Source organism: Amblyomma maculatum, chromosome 2 (assembly GCF_055883805.1).
Source record: "Amblyomma maculatum isolate TAMU_Amacu chromosome 2, ASM5588380v1, whole genome shotgun sequence".
In the NCBI taxonomy this organism is placed as follows: domain Eukaryota; kingdom Metazoa; phylum Arthropoda; class Arachnida; order Ixodida; family Ixodidae; genus Amblyomma; species Amblyomma maculatum.
In genome coordinates this window covers 95,586,244-95,608,036 of record NC_139345.1, presented here as the reverse complement: position 1 = coordinate 95,608,036, position 21,793 = coordinate 95,586,244, and the positions used below count along the sequence as shown (strand labels likewise).

Below are 21,793 nucleotides of genomic sequence, written 5' to 3'. Positions count from 1 at the left end.
GTAGATCTCGAAAGATTTTAAGACTCTGAACAAGATCTGATTGTGCAAGTATCCACCCATCTGCGTTCCGTCCGTTATGACACCTCGCACGGCAGGGAAGCAGCGTTGCCACCAATAAACGATTGGTGTAAGACTGCTTTTAGGCACACTTCATTTCCTGCCGTCTTTTCGCAGTTCAAGGATTGCTTCAGGCTATATTAACAGCAATTTATCTGTTCCGTGTAGGTCTCATAATGTCGTGAAGAAATTCTTTCCAGACCACACTTTTTGCTTCCTTCATGACCTGAGATCCGATATCGCTTGAGGTCATGCTTCTTTTTAGAACACAGTTCTTATGCGCCTGTTCGGCGGTCGAGTCGCTCTACTATTGGTGCCGTTTCCGATGTAACCTAGCGAAAGAGAGCGACTAGCCACGAGCTAAGAGAGAGTCACGAGCCAGAGAAAATCTCTCAGAAGAGAACGAAGAGCCACGAGCTCTGCCCCGCTCGCTCGTGGCTCTTCTTTCTATTCCTTTGAGACATTCTATAACTCATGAAAAAAAAAAATGAAGAATGTTTTGTAACAGTACATAAAGGAATACAAGCATCTATAAAATTATTTACTTCAGTGTATCGCAAAAACGCTTAAACAGCTGCGCTCAAATTTCGCAATAAGAAGAAACGTAATTGTCCTTAGATTTTATTTTATTATTATTTCCAAGTCTCTACTTGCCCCGTGCAAGGCAACGACGCCAGCAGAGAATCCCAGAATTACATGAACATTTTCAAAGGCGTGTACCGGGGCGTTGCCCATTCCATCAACGACTGCGAAGTTTGCCACGTGAAGCAGCGGTCGTATAGCTGAGGTCGTCGCCGAAACGAGCGATAGATGGATGCCGTGTGTCGGTAACGAGCTTCCCACGCCCGATTAACTTGGGCATCGCAGGGAAAACATGTACTTTGTTCCGCTTGCTCTTGGGGTCATAAAATGTTGCCAACATAAGTTTCTGGTGGCGTGACTGCCTAAACTCCGGACCACTGCCCAGCCTGGACGTTGCTATGAACACCGTGCGAGTTGAATTGGGAACATTGGCTTAAAAGCGTCCGTTATACATACGACTTCCTTTAAGGCTTGTGACTGAAAAGAAAGAACTGCCCCGTGTGTGTGTGTGTTCTAAACATGTCCGTCTGACAAGAGAGACGGTGGAGAAAGAAAGATTGGGAGACGCTTTTTGCCCATAAAGTTATTCACAATTTTAGCTACACACTCCATACTGAACCGCAGTATGTGGAAGTGTACGAATTGAGATTAAACGCACAGCCAATACATACATGCTAATCTCACCTTTTCAAATACGACTATGATATGGGCGCAGTGTAGGCTGGTATATCCGGACTATCTCGGGTCATTCAAAGTTTAGAGATGGTAGGGAGAAAAGAAGGCGTCAGCAGCGCTTCGTCAGTTAGAAAAAATACCAGCGTTTGAATTTATCGACAGTTCTTCTTTGATATCGATTTCATGGCTCTGTTCTTAATTTCGAACTAAAGGCAATCCTTCCTGACGCAAAAGAAATATACGCTTATACTGGTTAAGGGAGGGCTTTGAATAAAAGAAAGCTCCGCCAATGAAGGGTGCAGGACCATCTTTCCTCTATGAGCTCATTTAGACTTTTTAAATTCCTTATTTCATTATCAACACACTAAAAAGACAGGAAGCACGGACACGGCCGTCTCAAAGTCAGTGTAAGGTATATTACGGGCGTGATTCAGTTAGATTATCAAAAAGCGGTCATTTGAACCTAAGTTAAACTCTGTATAACTTGCGTGGCGGCCCATGAAAGAAAAGGCATGCAAACACACAAGACGTTGCGCAAGCCGTGATCATTTTGGCGCTCTGTCTTTGCCCGGAATGTGCTTCGAAAATTATGCGGAAATACCGATTATGTCATCATCATGTCATTCTATGTTGGCATTTACCGCGCTAGCAGTTAATCTTTCATAAATGAAGACCTTAATGCCGTTCTTAACTAGATTCGTGCCTGAATCAGCAAAGATCATTTTTCAACGCCGCTAAGCCCTGCGTTATTTGTGCTTGTGCTCCTGTTGCCCTGTCACGATTCTAGCAAAAAGTAGCGCCCGCGTTCATTGCGAAATGAAAGTTTTGCCCAGTGCTCTTGTTTAACGTCGCTGCTTAGTGTTACTGATTTCCTGCAATACGAGCGCGTTTGGCGGCATTCAAACAAGGGCGTGGGAACGCATAGACTCTTAAAAACTTTCGGATGTCGCAAATGTTTTATTTTGGGCTCTAAAGGAAAGTTTTTTTTCAAGAAACTCTCGGAAATCGGCATTCCTTGGGTTGGTTTGAAACTGCTACTTTGAAAATTCAGTGCGTAATCTGAGGATAGAGAAACATTGCTTAATCACATTTTTAATTAAATTATTGGCCGACAATTGTATCAGTCAGGACATGCCAGAACAGAATGAACGTTTATTGATAGAAGGTGTTCGCTTTTATAGTGGCTGATCGATGCCGGCACGTGCTGGTATCACCGGCAGTGGTCAGTGCATGACGTTGCCGGTAGGCACTGCGCATGCGTATCTTGCACGATACATCTTCCCCTGTTTATTAGTTCTTTGAAAGGTCAGCGAGTTGTTATTTGGTTGAAGTTACCATCGTAGTGTAGCCAGGTTGGCTGGCGCCTGATTCTGGAGGACCGCCTTACTGTTGGCGTCGACTGCCCGTCCGTAGTTGGCGCCGCTACAAGTCTCGGGCTGGGCACGTGCTCGTCTACGGGCTCGCACTCACTGTCGGACTCTTCACTTTCGGCTATGCCGCTCTCGAAGGGTTCCAGCGTCGAGTTTAGGTGCCTTCTGTTGCGGCGAAGCAGCTTGTTATCTTCCGTAATGACCCGGTATGACCGCGGGGCAGCCGGTCCCACTACTCGCGCTTTGCGGGTCCACTGTTTGTCACGAATCCTAACCACCTCTCCTTTCTTGAGGCACGGTAGAGATTTAGCATTAGCATCCAGTGGCTTGCGCTTGAAGACAGTTGTCTTTGGCTGGCGGCTGAAGTCAGGGAGCAGCGTGCGCAGTCTTCTGCCTTGCAGGAGCTCACCCGGTGAACGACCGTCCTCCAATGGAGTCGACCGGTAGGACAGCAGTCCCAACCAGAAGTCCTGACGTGTCTCCTGCGTCTTTTTCATGATTCTTTTCACAATTTGAACGCCTTTTTCGGCAAGTCCATTAGATTGTGGAAATCCAGGGCTCGAAGTCACGTGCTGGAACTCGTACCTGGATGCAAAAACAGCAAATTCGTGGGAGGAGAATTGGGGACCGTTGTCACTGCAAACTTCTACTGGTATCCCGTAGCGGGCAAAGATGGCGCTTAATTTGTCAATAACAGTGCGAGCTGTGGTGTCGCTGAGTTGTTCAACTTCCGGGAAGTTGGAGAGGGCATCGTACACGCACAGGTAAGAACTACAGCCGTGCTGGAAGATGTCCACGCCGACTCTGTACCAAGGGTAATGAGGTGTTGGCCGCATCAAAAAAGGCTCGCGTTGTCGTTGGTACGCGTATTTCTGGCAGACAGTACAACCGTTTAACATCCTCTCGATATCGGAGCAGAGTCCGGGCCAGAACATTAGCTGTCGAGCTCTTGCTTTACATTTATTCAAGCCCAAATGACCCTCATGTAGACGTCGAAGCATTTCTGCCCTCATAGACTTTGGAATGACTACTTTCGTCCCTTTTAACACGATTCCTTCTATGAAGGACAACTCTGCAGCGAATGGCTTCAGGCTGCCGAACAGATCACTGTTGTCTCTAATGTAACCTATAACAGACTGTAGATCAGGATCCTTTGCAGTAGCCTCCACAAGTCTAGTCATTGTTCTGCTGCTCACCAGATCCGTGACCACTCCAACGGCATGAACCTCTACGTCGTCTGGGAAGCCGGTGGTGTCCGCTGATTCCTTGGGCGATGACCTCGACAGCATGTCGGCCAGCAGCAACTGTTTCCCTGGTACAAAATGAAGAGAATAATCGTACTTCATCAAGCGTAAAAAAAAAACGTTGAAGCCTTGGCGGCATATCGCCAATATCTTTCGATGCAATTGCTAGGAGTGGGTGGTGATCCGTTTCAATGACAATTTTTCTTCCATAAACAAAGTGGTGAAATTTTTCGCAGCCAAAGGTAATTCCCAGTGCTTCTTTCTCAATTTGCGAGTACCTTTGTTCCGTTTCAGTCATGACACGCGATGCGTAGGCGACAGGTCGCCAGCTATCCCCGTGACGTTGCAAAAGCCCAGCTCCTAGACCGTTTTTTGATGCGTCCGAGCTGACCTTTGTTTCCTTAGCTGGATCAAAAATTGCCAGCACAGGTGTACTGCTTAAAACAGAGCAAAGAGCAGCCCATTCAGCGGCGTGTTTCTCTGTCCACTGAAAGATTGTGTCCTTTTTGATAAGATCTCGCAACAGCTTGGTCTTATCAGCCATACGCGGAATATACTTCCCAAAGTAGTTGGCCACCCCCAGCATTCGCTGAACAGCCGTCTTATCAGCCGGGGTTGTCATTTCGGCAAATGATGCTGTAAACGTAGGATTAGGCTTTATCCCGTCTTGGCTGATAATGTCGCCCAAGAATTCAACCTCTGTGCAAGCGAACTTGCATTTGTTGGCATTGAACGTTAAGCCAGCGTGCTTTGCAAGTTCCAATACCCCACGGAGGCGCTCATCGTGTTCTTCACGTGTCGCACCCCATACCAGAATGTCATCGACATACACGCGCACGCCTGGGGCTCGGTCAAATACCTCGCTCAATGTTTTTTGGAACACCTCTGGTGCTGAAGCAATCCCGAACGGCAGTCTCAAGAAGCGGTAACGCCCGAACGGTGTAGCGAATGTGCAAATTGTTGATGTGTCCTTATCCAATGGAATCTGATGAAACCCAGAATTTGCATCGAGACGAGAGAAGTATTTAGCGCCAGCGAGCTCCGCCTCAATATCATCACGCTTTGGCATCTGGTAGTGTTCCCGCTTCAGGTACTGGTTAATGTTTCTAGGATCCATGCAGACCCGCAGTTTGCCATCTTTCTTCCTAACAATAACTAGTGGGCTCACCCAGTCTGTTGGCTCGTTGACCCTTTGAATGATGTGGGCCTTTTCCATGCGTTGCAGCTCCTCCCGCAGTGGTTCTTGCAATGCCAACGGAACACGTCGCGCTGGCTGTATCACTGGTATGGCATCTTCGCGCAGAACCATCCGGTATGGACGGGCAACACAGCCGGTACCTTGAAAGAGCTGCGGGAATTCTTGCAGTACTTTTTCAGAACACTCCGTGTCCACGGCTTCCACCGAACGCACCACCAGTCCCAGCGACTCAGTTGCGTGTAGTCCAAGTATTGACTGCTTGCTTTTCTTCACGATAAAGAAAGTGAAAGTTCCGGACTTGTCGTTCATCACCACTGGTAAGGTCGCCGTGCCGAAGTGTTTAATCTCGTCCCCGCTGTAGGACCGAAGAATGGAGCTGCTTGGCTGCAGGACTGTCTCTGCTTTGCATTTACGAAAGACCGAATAGGGCAGCAAGTTTGCCTGAGACCCAGTGTCTACTTTGAAAAGAACATTTTGATTGGCTACTTTAGCTGCAACCATCCAATCAGGTGTTCTTTCGACAGTGCAGACCCTGACATTGAGGATTTCCAAGCTTTCCTCGTGAACTACTGCACCGACTGCAGGCTCATTCTGGCAGCAGACAGCGAAATGATTGGCCCCTTTGCACGCAAAACATGTCTTCCCGAACGCTGGACACTTTTTTCGCTCGTGTGTTCGATTGCACTTGCCACAACGGAAACGCTGACGTTGTTTCACTGAAGCCACTTGCCTTTCTAACTGGCCCCAGGCCTCATTTTGCTGCGATGACACTTCCGCAGCTTTGCAGATCTGTTCCGCCTTAAACAGCGTAAGGTCTTTCACTTTAAGCATCTTCTCCCGGACCTTCGGACTACTTGTGCCGAATACTATTTGATCCCGTATCATTGAGTCACTCAATGCTGCAAAATTGCAACTCTGGGCTAGCTTCCGCAGGTCACGAAAAAAATGTTCAAAGGTTTCACCTTCCGCCTGGATTCTTGAACGAAACGTGTATCTCTCGTACACTTCATTCTGCTGCTCTTGACAGTAAACTTCAAACTTCTTCACGACCGTTGCATAGTCGTCCTTGCTTTCCTCCTCCGAAAAGGTAAAGTTATTAAATACCTCAAGGGCCTCGTCCCCAGCAACACTCAGCAGCAGAGCCGTCTTAGCCGCTTCCGTCCTTGGTTCTTTGGTGGACACTGTAGCCTGCAGGAAGAGCTCGAACTTCTGTCTAAACAACGCCCACTTCTTTGCGATGTTCCCAGACAGAAGTAGTTGGTCAGGCGGCTTGAGTAGCTCCATTATCTGGCGGCTAGCACGGACGTTCCCTGCTTCCTTCAAGACACTGTTCGAAAGGCCAACAGCCGGCCCACTTCTGACACCATGTATCAGTCAGGACATGCCAGAACAGAATGAACGTTTATTGATAGAAGGTGTTCGCTTTTATAGTGGCTGATCGATGCCGGCACGTGCTGGTATCACCGGCAGTGGTCAGTGCATGACGTTGCCGGTAGGCACTGCGCATGCGTATCTTGCACGATACAACAATCAGAAATATACTGATCTGGACAAGAAAGAATTGCACACCCCCTGAGGAATTTTTTTACGATTGAACCTGCATACCCTGTAAAAATAGGGCTTGTGAGTTTCTTTAAAAATACCGCAGAGGGGTAATTTGTTCGGCAATTTAACAGTTTAGTTCGTTGTATACAATATTATTTATCTTCATTCATTCCGCTGTATATGAATCTACACGCCATAATAACATGTATAGTACTGATGTTTTGCATTTTCATCATAAGCATTGGGTACAAAGGAAACTGTTTAGTGTCTGTGTGTTTTGCACTTACGCTTCAATTCAGTTAACCAAGGATGGAGGAAAGGGTGCGCACAGCAAAGCGAGAAAGGCATTAACGCTTAAGTGAGTTTGAAAAAAATACTTGACGGTCTCGAAAAATGACAATTATTTATCAAATAAACTTTTCATCGCGTAAAGAAGACGACGGTGAAAGCTGAAATTGTGAGCTAAAAAGAAAGAATAGCGCCGTCGCACCTTCAGCTTTCGCCATCCTACGAGATTAAACATTGCCCTAGGACTACGCTCTGTAAACAAGAACTCTCGAACAGCGCTAGCACGACATTGCTTTCTCAACAACTCACCATTATTACATACGTTCCATTTCGAAATTGAATTTCCAATGAGAATAAACGTAAAAAAAAAAAAAAAAAAAAGAGGAGGAGGGCAGCCAAGCGCTGGTGCTGCAGAAGCCTAATGAATTGCACCAAAGGTAGAGCATCGAAAGGTCTTTTTGCGAAATATTGATGGCTGGTTTTCGCAGCAGGCAGGAAAAACGGGACACGGGAGTGGCGCTATTAAAAAAAAAAAAAAAAAAAAAAAAGAAAGAAAGAAAGAAAGAAAGAAAACTCTGGAGTTGTAAGAAAATAGAAAGTAGACGGAAAAACGCTATGTTCATAGACAACGGGCATAGACAACGGGCAGAAGTTGCAGTGATTTCTCACGAGACGACGCTTCCATCGTTTGAAGAGAACAGACGAAGCAAAAAAACAAAGAGCAAAAAAGCAATGGAATAAAAATGGCAATCTGCTACTCGCAGTCGGAGCGAGGGCGCAAGTCAATCCGAAGAAGAGCAGTCCAGATGGGGACAAATTGTTTTCTCATTTCCGCTGTGAAAACAAAGCACTGTGTCTAGCAAGCCGTAGCGCGCGATGCTGTCTGCGCTCACTTAGGCGACATTTATGTAATCCGCATTGTTTTTTCTTCAACCTTGCCAATTAACGTAAGGGAAGTAATGGTTCTTCGCGATGGCCCTTGAGTTTCGGATGCCGTTTTTGCTTTTTTCTTGTTAGAGGTTCTAGCTTTGCAGCCACGAGAGAGAGACTTGAAGAGGGCAATCAAACACACACACTTCGAGAAACATGATGCTGTGCCCAATGTCAGAGCTGCAGCCGATGGAAAATAAATGATTCCGTCCAATGCTTCCTCTAAGCATTAGTAAGGATGCATTTGTAAACACTTGATGTAATATTAGGGTCATAAAAGTTTCCTTTCATAAAGCAAGGCCCAGAGTTGGCAGTAAAGTACTCAAGCTTTATGCAAACCAATAGCGACCCTTTCCCCGCAGTGCGTTCGAGGTACTTAAGGGTGATTACTGAAGCGAAGTTTACACATGTTTACAAATAGTTTCCGGGGGCTTTGTCAAGCTGTTTGTACAACTTTTAGCCCAGGCGACCATCCACTTGTTGGAAAATAAATTTGATGTCAACTGATTTTGATTTGAGTCTGCCCGTGCTTGACCAGGTCAGCGATTGTATTACACCGACGAAGATTGCATTGAGGTGTTCTATTTGCAATTTATTTAACTACTTTCGCTGCCACTACCTGCCATACGCTACGGCAGCCAAGATACTGAGTAGAGTTAGATTTCCGTAAATTGAGGACAGTGCTTGAAGACATAGAGTGAGACAAAATATTCCTGGCGCATTGCTAGAATATGCGACTACTCTAGCTTAATTGTCCTAGACTTCTTGCTTCATTCGTTCTTTTGTTTGGCAAGCAGTCTTCAAGCGCAAAGAATTCCTCTCTTCAAATACAATTCGATGAAATGTTTCGGCTGCTCATTGAGCTGCAATTATTTATTCAGTTTGTTACGCATGGGACAAGCAAGAGGAAAGTAACAGGTTTTCAGATAGGGAAAAAAGGCGAATGATGGCTCATTTTGCCCAGAAGTACGATGAAGCGAAAGAAACGCTTGCAATAAATGCATTTCTGCCAGTGATGGCCTTTGCGGCCTCGAGGTCTTTTCATAAAATAACTGGTAATAATGAGAACTTGAAAGTATTTCTTGATTACAGATAGATGAGTTTGTGTGCTCCTGATAAGCTTAGTTCTTAACATTTCTTCCCGGAACACTAAGTTGAACTCCTTTGTTATGGTTTACATGCTGCAATAGAGAAAAGGGCATGTGGTGCTTGAAGCACAAGCTTCAGCAAGTGGAGAATTGCGAGTAGCTCCGACAACCTTTCGACGTGAAGACTTGTCTTGATCTGATAAACTGAAGTCTTTGGGAGAGATGAAAAGTCTCCTGACTTCAAGGCGAAACGTTCTGGTTGCAGTAGGGGCACCGTGAATGGGTTAGGTGCCGAGAGAGTGAGGAAGAGGCGGACTTGCTCTTGAAGAGTTCCGATATGAGTAAGTAAGACATCTCAGAAGATGTAGGATGGAAAAAGCGGTGAGCCACTGGGTTAATCTGAAAATAATGCCAAGCAGAAACCTGCAGAAAAACTAAAAACAAAACAAAATTAGAAAAACATTTGACAAAGAACCACGGAGAGATTCAATCCTTCCGAAACATTCTGCGCTCGCCAGTTCCAAGTTTTATCAGTGGATCATATCGATCGGTGGGGGAGAATACCCTGGGGATTATAAATTTCCTTTTGTTGAGTTTTATTTCTCCAGTTTTAAGCTTTAAGGTTATGGTTGACGATTGCCTATTTGCTACTCTTATCTCGAGCAGGTTTCAAGTATGGTTTGAAAATATACCCTTAGCTCCATCAAAACTTGTGACTAGCCTGCTTAAAGGGTTCAGCTCCTGATTTGACGTGAGTATTTTTCTGTTTTATTTTTTATTTTTTTGCTTTATAGCATGATGTCCGTTTTCTTCAGGGTCATTGATACCGTCTTTAAGTGCTTGAATTATCCAAAACAAGTTGCGCGATGCCTGACATCCTCAACATATTGCAGCACTCAAATCGCCTTAAGTTTCTATGAGAGTTTAAGGCAAGAAATTTATAGAAGGGGCCTTTGCGAGTGTTCGAGTTAAATATAAACACTTTCCGTGGAGCCTGCAAACAGACAAATAATTTTCAAAACGGGCTCCTGGACACCACTCGCAACCGATTAGGGCAACACTTCCCGACGTGCTCCTTTCCTGATGTCGTCAGCTGGGCTTTTTATGCGCGCCTACTCATTGGATACTCCCAAGTGACGCGGGTGCACGATGGGGCGCCGTCACGACTTTATGCGCGCCGACGTGCGCTGAGTTAAGGGGGAGAGAGGAGAATCATTTTCATTTGCTGACATGTTCGGCGCTAGTGAAGTCAGCCTAATGATTTCTTCGTCGCAGGGAGGTCTGATAGGATACAAATTAATCTGGCGCGTTTTCCAGTTTTAGTCAATAGCTTTTCATCGCCCTTGTAAGGTGCACAGAAAGCTTGATTGACTTAAGCTGGTGACGCTATGTCGCCATGGGTACCACTGAGCCGGTGGGCTACCACCGTAGGTTTGAATCAACACTGCTGTCGCCACTTTAGAACAATTGTGTCGGTACCAACTAGAAATTAAGGGGTCACAAAAATTTGTAAAACAAAATGTCCAGTGATGGCGCAGCGACAATTATACCTTCTTCCATCATTTTTTTATGAATGTCTTCCAATTTGTCACACCTTAAACTGAATAATATTCAGGCAGCTGAAGAAACCCCAACGCTCAGCTCAAATGTTCAGTGGACAATGGTTAATTAACCTTGGACAATGGTTGATCGTGAAAACGGAAGAAGGAGGCAACTAGACGTGCTCAAAGAAGAGTTCACATAAATGCCAACTCAAAGGACCTGTGCATTATGCTCCTTTCTGTTCCAGATTCCTAGGTCTTGTTAATTCAGTGCCATTGTATAGGAGGTGATCTTTTTAAGAGCACTCAATCTCTCATGCGCAAAAAAAAAAAAAAAAGAGAAATCAGCATGAAATGATATAAATGGAAGAACACCAGGGGGGATATTAACTTATTCCTCCTGCTTGCTGACAAAAGCTGCAAGAGACCGACCAAAAAGCTGGGCTAGCTAATCACCCTAACCCAAGTTGCTGAAAACAGGTTCCTTTTAGATAATATGCAAACTCCTGGGTGATTACTTTTTAATTAATGCAAAACACTTCTGTTGCTGGTAGGGATGAAAGCCCTGTTGTCTCGGATTCCTCAGAGTTTGCTCCTCTTCTTTTTGTCACTCATATTGAGGCAGGCCAATTACCGACCTGCTAAGAAAGAAAAGGAAACAAGCCCTTAAATAACAAGCACTACACCTTCCTATGGTCGAAGTAAACTAATAAAGTGGAAGGCAATGAGAGTGGAGTGAGGCTTAAAGTAACCTCCCATACAAGCAAAAGAAAAATACTTTCATAAACTTTTCCCGAGGAACTAGATCACGCGCCCGCTGTTCTAAATGGCAAAAATCTATTCGTCATGCACGGTTCCAGAGAGAGAGAGAGATATTTTAATGGCAACAGGAGATGTCTGCCTGGTGGTAAGCCTAGCATGCTACTCCTGATGAGGGTTGAGGGATGAGGGTGATAGAGTGTGGGAGGGGAAGGGGAAATAAATGTGAAAAAAAAGAGAATCGGTGTCGCACACTTCCACACGCACATAATGACACACAGATGAGTTTTAAAGGGTATTGATCAACCCTGTGTCCTTAAGAAAAGTGCACGATTCCAGGTTTTTCAAAGCAAAAAATACGCGGAAGTTTCTCTAAAAAAAAAAAAGAAAAAAAACATGTGGATCAAGTGCTTCCTGGAACGAGTCAGATTCAACTAACCATATTTTAAGTCTCCTGTGAAACGACAATGCGCCATCTTCGGTGTCAGGCAGTTCTTCAGTCAGCGACACGCTGCATTCTTCTCTGAAGCTGGCACCCCTAAATGACTCGCGTCAACATTTCTATCACAATCTCTGGATTAGTTGTCAACTGAACCGCGCTTCAATGTGTTCTGTCCGGCAGCGGCGACGAGTTCGGCCAGTTGAGAAATCAATGGCGCATTCCACGAAGTTTTCTGAATTGTTCCCCACCAGATTGCGTGTTGTAGGCCCGGTTGGTTGTCGTAGCAGGAACAAAGACGAGGCGGCTGGAAACCGTACTTTGAAGTGAGATGGAAAAATTATATGTACAATATTTACATGGTAGCGTTTTTAGGGGGAAACTGACTAGAGGAACAGTCTCCGTTTTACGACCCACGACACAACCTTGTTGCCAGTTTTTATAGGGTTGAATCCCTATGTTCCCTAGATGAAAGGCAGGGCAGTTTATGAGGGAGTGTCTCCGTCACCTCACTCTCCCGCATCCTCTCACACACGCACCAACACTGCTCGCACTCGTTGACACGCCCCTCTGACAGATTCTGGCTTGAGAGTGAGGAGGTGGCCGTCTAGACGGCGTCCATGGCGTCAGCCGCTTGTCTCCGTGCGTGTTTGCACCTGGGCTGACTCATCGGTCTCGACGTCACTTAGCCGAAAGCTGTCCCAGTGGCTCACCATGGCAAGTGAAGAATGCCGTAGCGAGGCTCAATACTAGAAGGGACTGGAATTTGGTCGTTTCCCCTCCTTTTTTCCGGTCGGTTCCAGGTGCGATGGCCTCTGTCTCTGTCATCTCTGTCGTCTGTCTCTGTCTATCTCACCGGAGCTGAGGTTGGGTGCTCATAGCCAGACAATCCCTCCCCCCCCCCTCCCCTGCTTTGGCCTGGGAGGGGTCAGTGGTACCTGCTTCCAGTCTCGATCCTTGTCGCCACAGTTTGCCCGATCACAATACCAGTGACCTCCGTACACTCAGGCATGCCCAAATTTTTAGTGCCGAAACTTTCACTCTTCTTATAGCGACCATGGCTGAACTGCTAAAAAGTATAACGCGAGTTAAAATTAAGAGCTGCCTAGCTGTCCTGTGTTCGTTTCAGGGGCCTCGAAGGCCATCGAAAAAAAATTGTGTTTGCGTAAAAATGGTGCTATCCACGACAGTAAACACGTAAAATGTAGCTAAAACTGTGTAGTTTGTTCAAAGCATTTAGAAGGCATCTGTAAGCTCCAGAGAGGTGTGAAAGTTATTGTGTAGGCGTTGTCTCTCCTTTCACGTTCAGCCGTCGTGTCTGGAAGGTGTTCATCGACCCTTAGTTTCCCTACCACAGCAGGCTCAAGCAATTCGTACAGCGGCCGGAGCCGCATTCAATACTAGCGATTTCCGACCTGGTGTTGCTGCTTATTCATTTGATGCTCTAAGAACACTGCGGTCTCCATTTATGGCGCTTAAACCCGTGTGCTTTCTAGTTGTATAGGGAGCGCACTCACTTTTGCGGAATAGAAAACCGGTATTCAGCCACCGCATGCACTTTCCACATGTTAACGCGTTTCGTTTATTATCCAGTTACATGTCCCTTGAACATTAGGTGTGACGTCATATTCCTTGAGTCAAATCCCCCTAGTAGAAAGTGACAACAAAATTGGTTGGTTCGTTCAAGGTGTTCAATATCCCAAATGAGTTAAGGCTATGGCGACGCTAGCGAAGGGCTTTGAATAATTTCGATCATCTGGGTTTTTTGAACGCGCACTGACATCGCCTTGCGTTTTACCGCCATCGATAGATTCGAAACGTTTCCTCCGGTGCCGGATTTGAACTTGGGTCTCTCGGTTGACTAGTCGAGCTCCTTAACCACTGGGACACCACGGAAGGGAACAGCAAAAATAATCAAGGAGAGAAAAAGCCCACGTTCAGCACACGGTTATAGCAGACATAAACCACATGAAAAGAATAGATTAAGAGAGCCCAAAGTGGATCAAATAAAAACGTATAAAAATAATAGGGGACAACAAAAAAAATAAAAAAATCTAAAAGCTAGCAAACTGGACACAAAAGGCGCGCTAAAGAGTGCATGTAAAGTAGAATGAAGCGGAGAGTTGTCCGGTATGCATCAGTACTACAGCACTCGCTAATTTCAGGTTGCAGGTCTAAACGAAAGGGACAAAGGCTTGGTGAGCGGGTTGTGAAACATTACGGAACCACATACAGCAGAGCTGAAAACTCGTGCCTCTCATTTGCGATGGGATAAGGAGATCGAAATCAAAGCTTCCAGAACTCGTGAGCGATAAGTAACAAATGCTACTCCTATGACAGGCAGGCACATCCGCTCGTTCGGTTAAAGCGGAGATTGACAGGCATATAGGTCGAGTATCTGTCCTACGATTGATTAGCCTGCTGCTGCATTCTAACGAGCATGTGTCCGATAATGAAGGCGCAAATAAGGGATTGGTGATAAAGGAGCAGGAAAGGTTATCTACGTGAACGAGAATCACCAAAAAAAAATTATAGGATCTCTCAAGATATCTCTGAAAGGTGAACGGCGAACGCATGCTCTTCCTCCTTTGTTCATTTGCTCTTTCTCATGCCTCTTATCTTTACCTATTTATCTTTCCTTCTTTCTTTTGACCTCATTACTACATATTACTAAGCATTGTTATTCATTTGTAATCAGTCGTCGTCGTTACAGATCGTCGTTAGCATATTGGTCGTTAGAAGTCATTGCAAGTCATTAGAAGTCATTATTAGGGTATTTTAGTCATTACTACTCATTACCAAACATGTTTAGTAATTTCTGATCAGTTGCGTTTGGTTCAGCACATCAAAGTTTACCGGTGTTCTATAATTGGTTTACGGGAAAGAGGCGCAGCATCTGTCACTCGCGGAATCTCGCTGTCACATCTAGGGCAGGAATCTTGCCGACGCGATATTTTCACCGTAAACATAGAAAGGCTTTCATCTTAAAAGGACACGCAAGCTGAATAAATTGACGATATCACGTCACACTCTTAAGGCAAAGTTTAAGCGTGTCCCCGTCCCAAATTTTTTTTTTTTTCTGTTTTTCTTTTGGTGCAGCTCCTGGTGACACATTTTTTAATCATATTGTGTACGCAACAATCTCTCCGATATTTCGCGTAATGGGGGAAGTAATGCTATCGCGCAAATAGCTCAAACCCACACGTATACGTCGCTTAGCAATGGTCAATGATATTCAATAAAAACTCCACTCCACTCTTCCGCAGGTAAATTCTTCATCAATGCTGACGGTGCCTAGCACCTGACAGCAGCATACGCCAGCACCAGTTTGAGTGCTTCTCCAGTGCTCAAGTTTTTTGCTCGGCTAAATAAAGCGAAGAAAGTCAGGCTTCACTAAGCATTTGTTCCACGAACGCAGCGGCTAAACCTCGGGTAGCAGCTCAAGCGATTAGTATCAAGAAAACAAAATCTATCCCCCACCGGTAGCCTATGCTCGACTCCAGCAGCACCAGAGAAAGGGTATGCATAGCATACTTGCGGGCATGCCACGAAAAGCGCTCCCCACCCGCGCCACGTACAGAAATAGAAAGCGAGAAGGATGACTGTTATTTTCTTGCGTCAAAAGCAACGTCACTTGTCAGACCATATCAGGTTGACAACTAATATTAAATCTTTCGTTGTGGTTATCAATACTATGCATGACGAAACGTGCCTTTTTTGGACATACACCACAGAAAGGGCAAAATAATATAAGGGATACTACCCGGTGCTGATTTCCACGAGCAGATTCATTTGACAGGCGGCACAGAAATAATCGTCAGTGGGTTACTAGAAAATGAAAGAAGGTGTGAGCAAAAACAAATATGAAATGTTTAAAGGTTACCTACATGCTGACATTAAAGATCAACATATTTTCACGTGCTACTCCGGCGCTAAGCCCTGACAGGATGGCTGACTAAAGGCACGTTGGTGCGTGTAAATCTCTTTTCATTTTTTAAAATTTTGTTTGCATTCTGTCGAGCGTTAGTTGCTGTCTGTGCCTCACTTATTAGACATGAAATAACAAATCACGTAATATAGCTGGTACGAAAGAAATAGATTCGCTGATGTTCGCGCAGGTCCGCTTTTATAACAAGGAATTATTAATTTTTTTCGCAGTGGCTCTCCTTTTCAGTCGCAAGTAATATCACGGCTAATTCGCGCGTCTCTAAAGACGTTTTAGGCATTTTTAAAGACTTTTATTCTCTACAGCAATACATCAGACGTCTTTCAAATAGATCTGCTATTGTATCTCAGTATTTTGCTGAATATATTTCTTCGTCCGGAGTCGTGCCATGTAATGATTTGTTTTTCCGTTGGACTCTTACAACCCTTACCTCTTCGTGACCGTTGCGTCATGTCGTCACGATGACAGCAAGTACCTATTACGCGTCGCCAGATTTAGTGTCATATAAAGCCATGTCAAACACCCAGAGTTTACGGGGGGTGGCGGCTGAAAGATTGACGAAAGCGTTTAGGCAAGAACAGCACAGAAACGCCAAAAAAACTCAAACTGATTTGATTTGGTTTGGTTTGTGGGGTATAACGTCCCAAAGCAACTCAGGCTATGAGAGACGCCGTAGTGGAGGACTCCGGCAATTTCGACCACCTGGGGTTCTTTAACGTGCACTGACATCGCAAAGCACACGGGCGCCTTGCTTTTCGCCTCCAGCGAAAAGCGGCCGCCGAGGCCGGGATTCAATCCCGCGTCTTCGGGAACAGTAGCCGAGCACCATAACCCCTGCGCCACCCCGGTGGGGCAAAAGAAAAAAAACAATAACTCCAACTGGCCCAGCTCTTCACTCTCAACTGTCAAAATTCAAGTCTGAGAGTTGGTGCTATGATAAAACTCTGTCTATGGTTTCGTCAGTACGTGCTATAAAGCTTTCGTTGACTTTTTCAGCGATGTGGCGGAATAATCGTCTATGTTCGCTAGTACCAAAGAAAATGATTGACCGAAAGAGGGAAATAATCGCTGCAAAATGGTGCCCAGAAAAACAAAGGAGGCACACAATTACGTGATGTATTGAGAATGCGATAGCGCTGAAATCTGAAGACCGCTCGGCCTTCTTCTACTCTTCGTGCAGCCCTTCCTGTTCGGATCATGCACAAACCACACGTGCTGAAGAAAAGATTCTGCCGCCATTACAACCTGATATGCGGAGTTGCTTAGATACGTCTGCGCACAATAAACTACCCCTGTAAACTGACGCCGCACTCGCCTCTACTCTGAGTCTTAAGTCTTTATTTCAGGCATGCACATAGCATGAGTAAGGGGGAGAGAAAAAAGCAACAGGACAGCGGCTTGGCCGTGCTCCCTCCTACTACATCGCTCGCATAGTAACAAAGAGCTTTGGCTGCAATAACAGGCAAGTTTCCACAGTACACACAGCCTGGTCATGTTACGTGGTCAAATGACGTCATGTGGCCCACTGGCCAATGAACGAATTTTGTGACGCACGAAACCAGACAGTGTAGCTTTTTTTTTTTTTTGGTGGGCCTTTTGATACTATCGCAATTCTTCCCCAAGAAGAGATATGTCTTGGTAACGCCGAAGTTTTAAGGGAGAACTGGGAATGGGACTTTCACTGCATTCGTTATCGACTTAGTCTCCCACAGAGGTCCTATGATCATCATCATCATCATCATCATCATCATCATCATCAGCCTGATTATACCCACTGCAGGGCGAAGGCCTCTCCCATATTTTTCCACTTAACCCGGTTCTGTGCTAGCTGCATCCACTTGACTCCTGCGAACTTCTTAATCTCATCCGCCCACCTAAATTTCTGCCGCCCCCTGCTACGCTTTCCTTCCCTTGGAATCCAGTTTGTTACCCTAAGCGACCATCGGTTATCCTCTCTTCGCACTACATGTCCTGCCCATGTCCATTTCTTCTTAATTTCTACTAGAATGTCGGTAACTTGAGTTATTTCTCTGACCCACTCTGCACGCTTTCTATCTCTTATTGTTACCGCTACCATTTTTCGTTCCATAGCCCCTATGATCACAATTTGCAATATCACTTTCCTTTTCAAGCAGATGGAGATAATTTGCGCAGCCAAATGAGATAGCTGTTGGATAGTGACGTCGATCGCTGCCAAGCATAAATCTTTGCCGAACTTTATCCCTGAGAATGCAGTAGTCTAAAACAAGTTCTAAGTACGTACTCTCTTAGACTGAACTTCCTAGAAGACACCTGCAGAAAGAAATATATTTTCATTGGTCCGTTAACGGCCACCTTGTACTTATTGCATAAAATGCAGCACGCATGCTTCCTCATGATTTTATGCCTATTTTATTGGCCCGCTTTGCAGGACTGTTCACAAAGCGATTTTTTTGTTTTAAGATGCTCCTCCCGTGAGCTTTTGTTTATGACTAGTAAGCTACTGGCTAGTAAGATAACCGATGGTCGCTTAGGGTAACGAACTGGTTTCCAAGGGAAGGAAAGCGTAGCAGGGGGCGGGAGAAAGTTAGGTGGGCGGATGAGGTAAAGACGTTCGCAGGGGTCAAGTGGATGCAGCTAGCACATAGCCGGGTTAATTGGAGAAATATGGGAGAGGCCTTCGCCCTGCAGTGGGTACAGTCAGGCTGATGATGATGATTATGAAGCTACTGGCACACAACCTGCGACAAGAAGCAGCAGACGGAAAATAATTCAGGATGACAATGCTCTAGTAAAATTGCAGTGCGGAAATTTCGCTATTTGAAAAGGAACGAGCCAACTGTCCGAAATTTAGGTTCATTTACATTTTGGAAATAACCGGGACAGGTGTATTGAATTATGACGACTGATGGTAATTCTAGAAACAAGCGTCCTGCAATGAGGAATTCTGCGAGCTAGACAGACTTGCGCTAACGAGATATACAGAAATATGTGACACAGACATCTTTCGCCGCGGCAGCTCAGTGGTTTGGGCACTCCGCTACTGAGGTGGTGGACATGGGTTCGATCTCGCTTTCGGCGGTTGTTTTTCCACGAAGATCAAACGCACGGAGCACGTGCTCTTCACAGTGCCAGCGTACGTTAAGGATCTCAGACGGCCGAAATTATCTTGTGCCCGTATAGACTGAGTCGTTTTGAATCGTGGAACCATAAACCACTCAACACCGAAGCAGGCTTCCTTTTTTTGACAGTAACATCAGAAATAGGGTGACGGTGTTTGTCGCCTAAGCAAGCACCACATCATACGCCAAAACAGGAGTGGCATGTATGCGTACTGTCCTCACATTATTGGTGTCGCGTTAGCCGACTGCTGAAGACTTTCAACGAAATACCCGAAAGCTGATAGATTTCTAGCAGTATGCATGGCGCCCGATAGCAGCTCCTTAAATAACAACCGTAAACATATTAGAAAGAGTCTTACCTGACGTGCTGCTGGCATGCCATAACTGCAGGGATATAATTATAGTAAGTGCGCACCGCTGCTGAAATTCAAGTCCCAAGTGTGTAAACTATAACGCTGACCTCTATTCTCCGACTTCTAGTACACATTAACCGAAATCCCTGATCAGAAGGGGTCATCTTTCTACGTAACTCGGTGTCAGGTTTAGCACTTGCTGCAAAAGTCGTCACTAAGTTTTAAAATTCCATGGAGTGCCAGGCAAAAAAAAAAAAAAAAAAAAAAAAAACGTTCATCAAGGTCACGTTTATTTTTTTTCTGTTGTAGCCAATGTTATCCTGTTATTCAGCATGACGTCTTCCTCGCAAGTAATTTTTACTATCTGCTATTCAAATTGGCCTAAAATTGGAAAAGAAGAACGGTTTTACCACAGCACGAGAAAATTGTGCTCGCCAAAAATATTCAGAAGAAAGGAGCTGAAAACGTTAGGAAATAGCATCTGTCGTCGTACTCCACGCAATTTCTCGATACGATACAGCTGGATGGTTATTACCTCTCAGTAGCTGCGATTAGAAAATCGCGCGTGAGAGTGAAAAATATCGTCGAGTTTATAGCGAAGAAAAATAAAAGCATGCTTTTGTGGGTTTGTTAGCGTCTTCACTTCGAATGAAGCCACGCTCCTATATAACTGAAGAATCTTCAAGCGAGGGGAAGAGAGAGAGAGACGTATAAGGTGCTTCTGATGCAGTATTTCAATAAAGGAAGGATGATGAAGCAAAAATACATTAATATAGGCGATATAGGTAAAGAAACAGAAAAAAAAAATGATTTCAGCCGATTAACCGTAACCCGTTTGTTCGCTCGGGAAAACCCTGCTTCACGCTAATAAAAGCGCTTGAAGAGCGTAAACCTCTCAATGTAACGACTTCCACGTTCCCTGTGACGAGAAAGTTTTGAAGCACGGTAATAAACCGAACAAAGGAGGGACGCAGCAGCGGCAACGTTCTTCACGCGCTGAAGAAAGCGCAGCAAACCGGGGCGCCTACTTCGAGCGTGGGCTGGGTTATTGGGCGCTCGGTCGGTGCACCGTGCGATGAGCGTTGTTCTTGGTCGCTCCATCGGCGCGTGGTGGCCGCTGAACCGTGCCTCATCTGCAGTCGACTAATTTGGTAACGACGTTGGCCTGTCGATTGACCCATTTTTATGTGTCCCATGTTACCTCACTGCTGAGGCACGTACCAGCCACCCAAGAAAAATGAATAGACTGGGAGAGAGAGAGGGGGTGTGTCATGTCCCGAATGAGCACGAGTGTGTGATTACTCCCCTTCGAGCGGTGACTGTTTAGGGTTATGACTGCTTGTGCGTATGCCGCCCGTGACTATAGTGCGTTTATGCTAAGGTTGTTAGGATATTGTTCTTAAGCCAGCTTTGCGCCTGGATGTGCACAACGTGTGATGGCATGCGAGACAGGTCATTGTAAGAGGGTAGATATTTGAGACGCGAAGTGCAAACTCAAACCAGGCAACACGAAACGCCGGGGTTTTTTTTTAGCTTAAGGAAATGCTGTGCGTCACTTCGATCGGCAAAGTGTTTTTATAGTACCCCGATTATATTTAAATTTATTCATTAATGCACTTCACGTTCAGTTTCGTCTTCCCGGGTGCAGTACATGGGGCTTTCCGGCCTCCCTACCGCAGCCACATAAGGAAAGCAACGCATTTCTCGTTAATATGGCGGTTCTCATTTGGCACTTCGCAGACAAGGAACACTGCCGATGAAAAACTGAGCAAAAACGGTCGCTCATAATAGCGACACAACAGTCGACCAAGCCAATTCACAGCTCGCTATTATGCAACAACAGGAGATGTAATCTGTCAACTCGGAGCACTTCCCTATCTCACGCGCACATTTTCGCAGTCTGTTAAGCTGTAACGGCGCAAGAACATCCGGCCACATACGCGAACTCATCGACGCAATGAAAGCAGAGGCATGGCCTACACAGTTGGTCACAATTCATCGGAGTTACATGCATGGCGAAGAATGGAAAGAGTAGGTGCAGTTCGGCGTCAGCAGCGAGGAATTCTCTCGCTTTGAGTAGAGAGTGACAGTATCGGGAAACGATTCAGCGGATTTCAGATACAAAATACGTTTCTGCGCGGATCTCCCCCCAGATGTGTATTTATGCAAAGAAAAAAAGACTGACTCGAGCAAACGCAAGCGGGAATTCAGAGACAGGATAACACGTGAATGGCAGACAGGGGCACTCTGGGCATCTGTAGCAACGCGACAGAGGTGACAAAAATAAGCTCACTGCGATGCATGCAAATTTTCGCTAGAAACTTTTCCTCGCACATGGTCGGTCACGTTTTTATTTGCGACTGGCGTGACCTTTTTTTTTTTTTTTTTTTTTCGTTTCCTTCCTACAGCGGCATCCGGCCGTTGCCAGAGGTTTGTTGCCCGACGTGATATGTACGGGGCCAGTTTTTGAGACAGGCGCGTCGCAGTCCTTCCCTCTGCAGTGTATGGGTTTGCTGGCAGGCAGGTAATTTACGTGCAAATGCCAGCGACGCCTTCTCCTCGCATCGAAACACCTAGTCCGTTCCTGGTCTCCTCTCCTCCCATCCCACCGTCCTCCCTACCCATACTTCGTATTTTCCGCTTTTCCCTGCCTCCTTTCTTGACCCTTTTTCGCTGT

The 21,793-nt window shown here is 45.6% G+C and overlaps 1 protein-coding gene across 1 annotated transcript; it reads right to left on the bottom strand.

Annotated features, from left to right (window-relative positions):
* Positions 1–2,440: 2,440 nt before the first annotated feature.
* Positions 2,441–5,228, bottom strand: LOC146199307 (uncharacterized). The gene is made up of 3 exons (XM_084594774.1): positions 5,097–5,228; positions 3,881–3,996; positions 2,441–3,269 (listed from the first exon to the last, which is right to left on the bottom strand). Exons 2-3 carry the CDS (start codon positions 3,904–3,906, stop codon positions 2,621–2,623), a joined length of 675 nt encoding a protein of 224 aa, XP_084450900.1. The 5' UTR covers positions 3,907–3,996; positions 5,097–5,228; the 3' UTR covers positions 2,441–2,620.
* Positions 5,229–21,793: the final 16,565 nt, after the last annotated feature.

Excerpts from the sequence above, each read along its gene's own strand:
- LOC146199307 (XM_084594774.1), bottom strand. The coding sequence starts at position 3,906 with ATGCCGTTGGAGTGGTCACGGATCTG. Across the intron at positions 3,270-3,880 it reads TTGGAGTGGTCACGGATCTG|GTACGAGTTCCAGCACGTGA; the intron begins GTGAGCAGCAGA and ends TTTTGCATCCAG.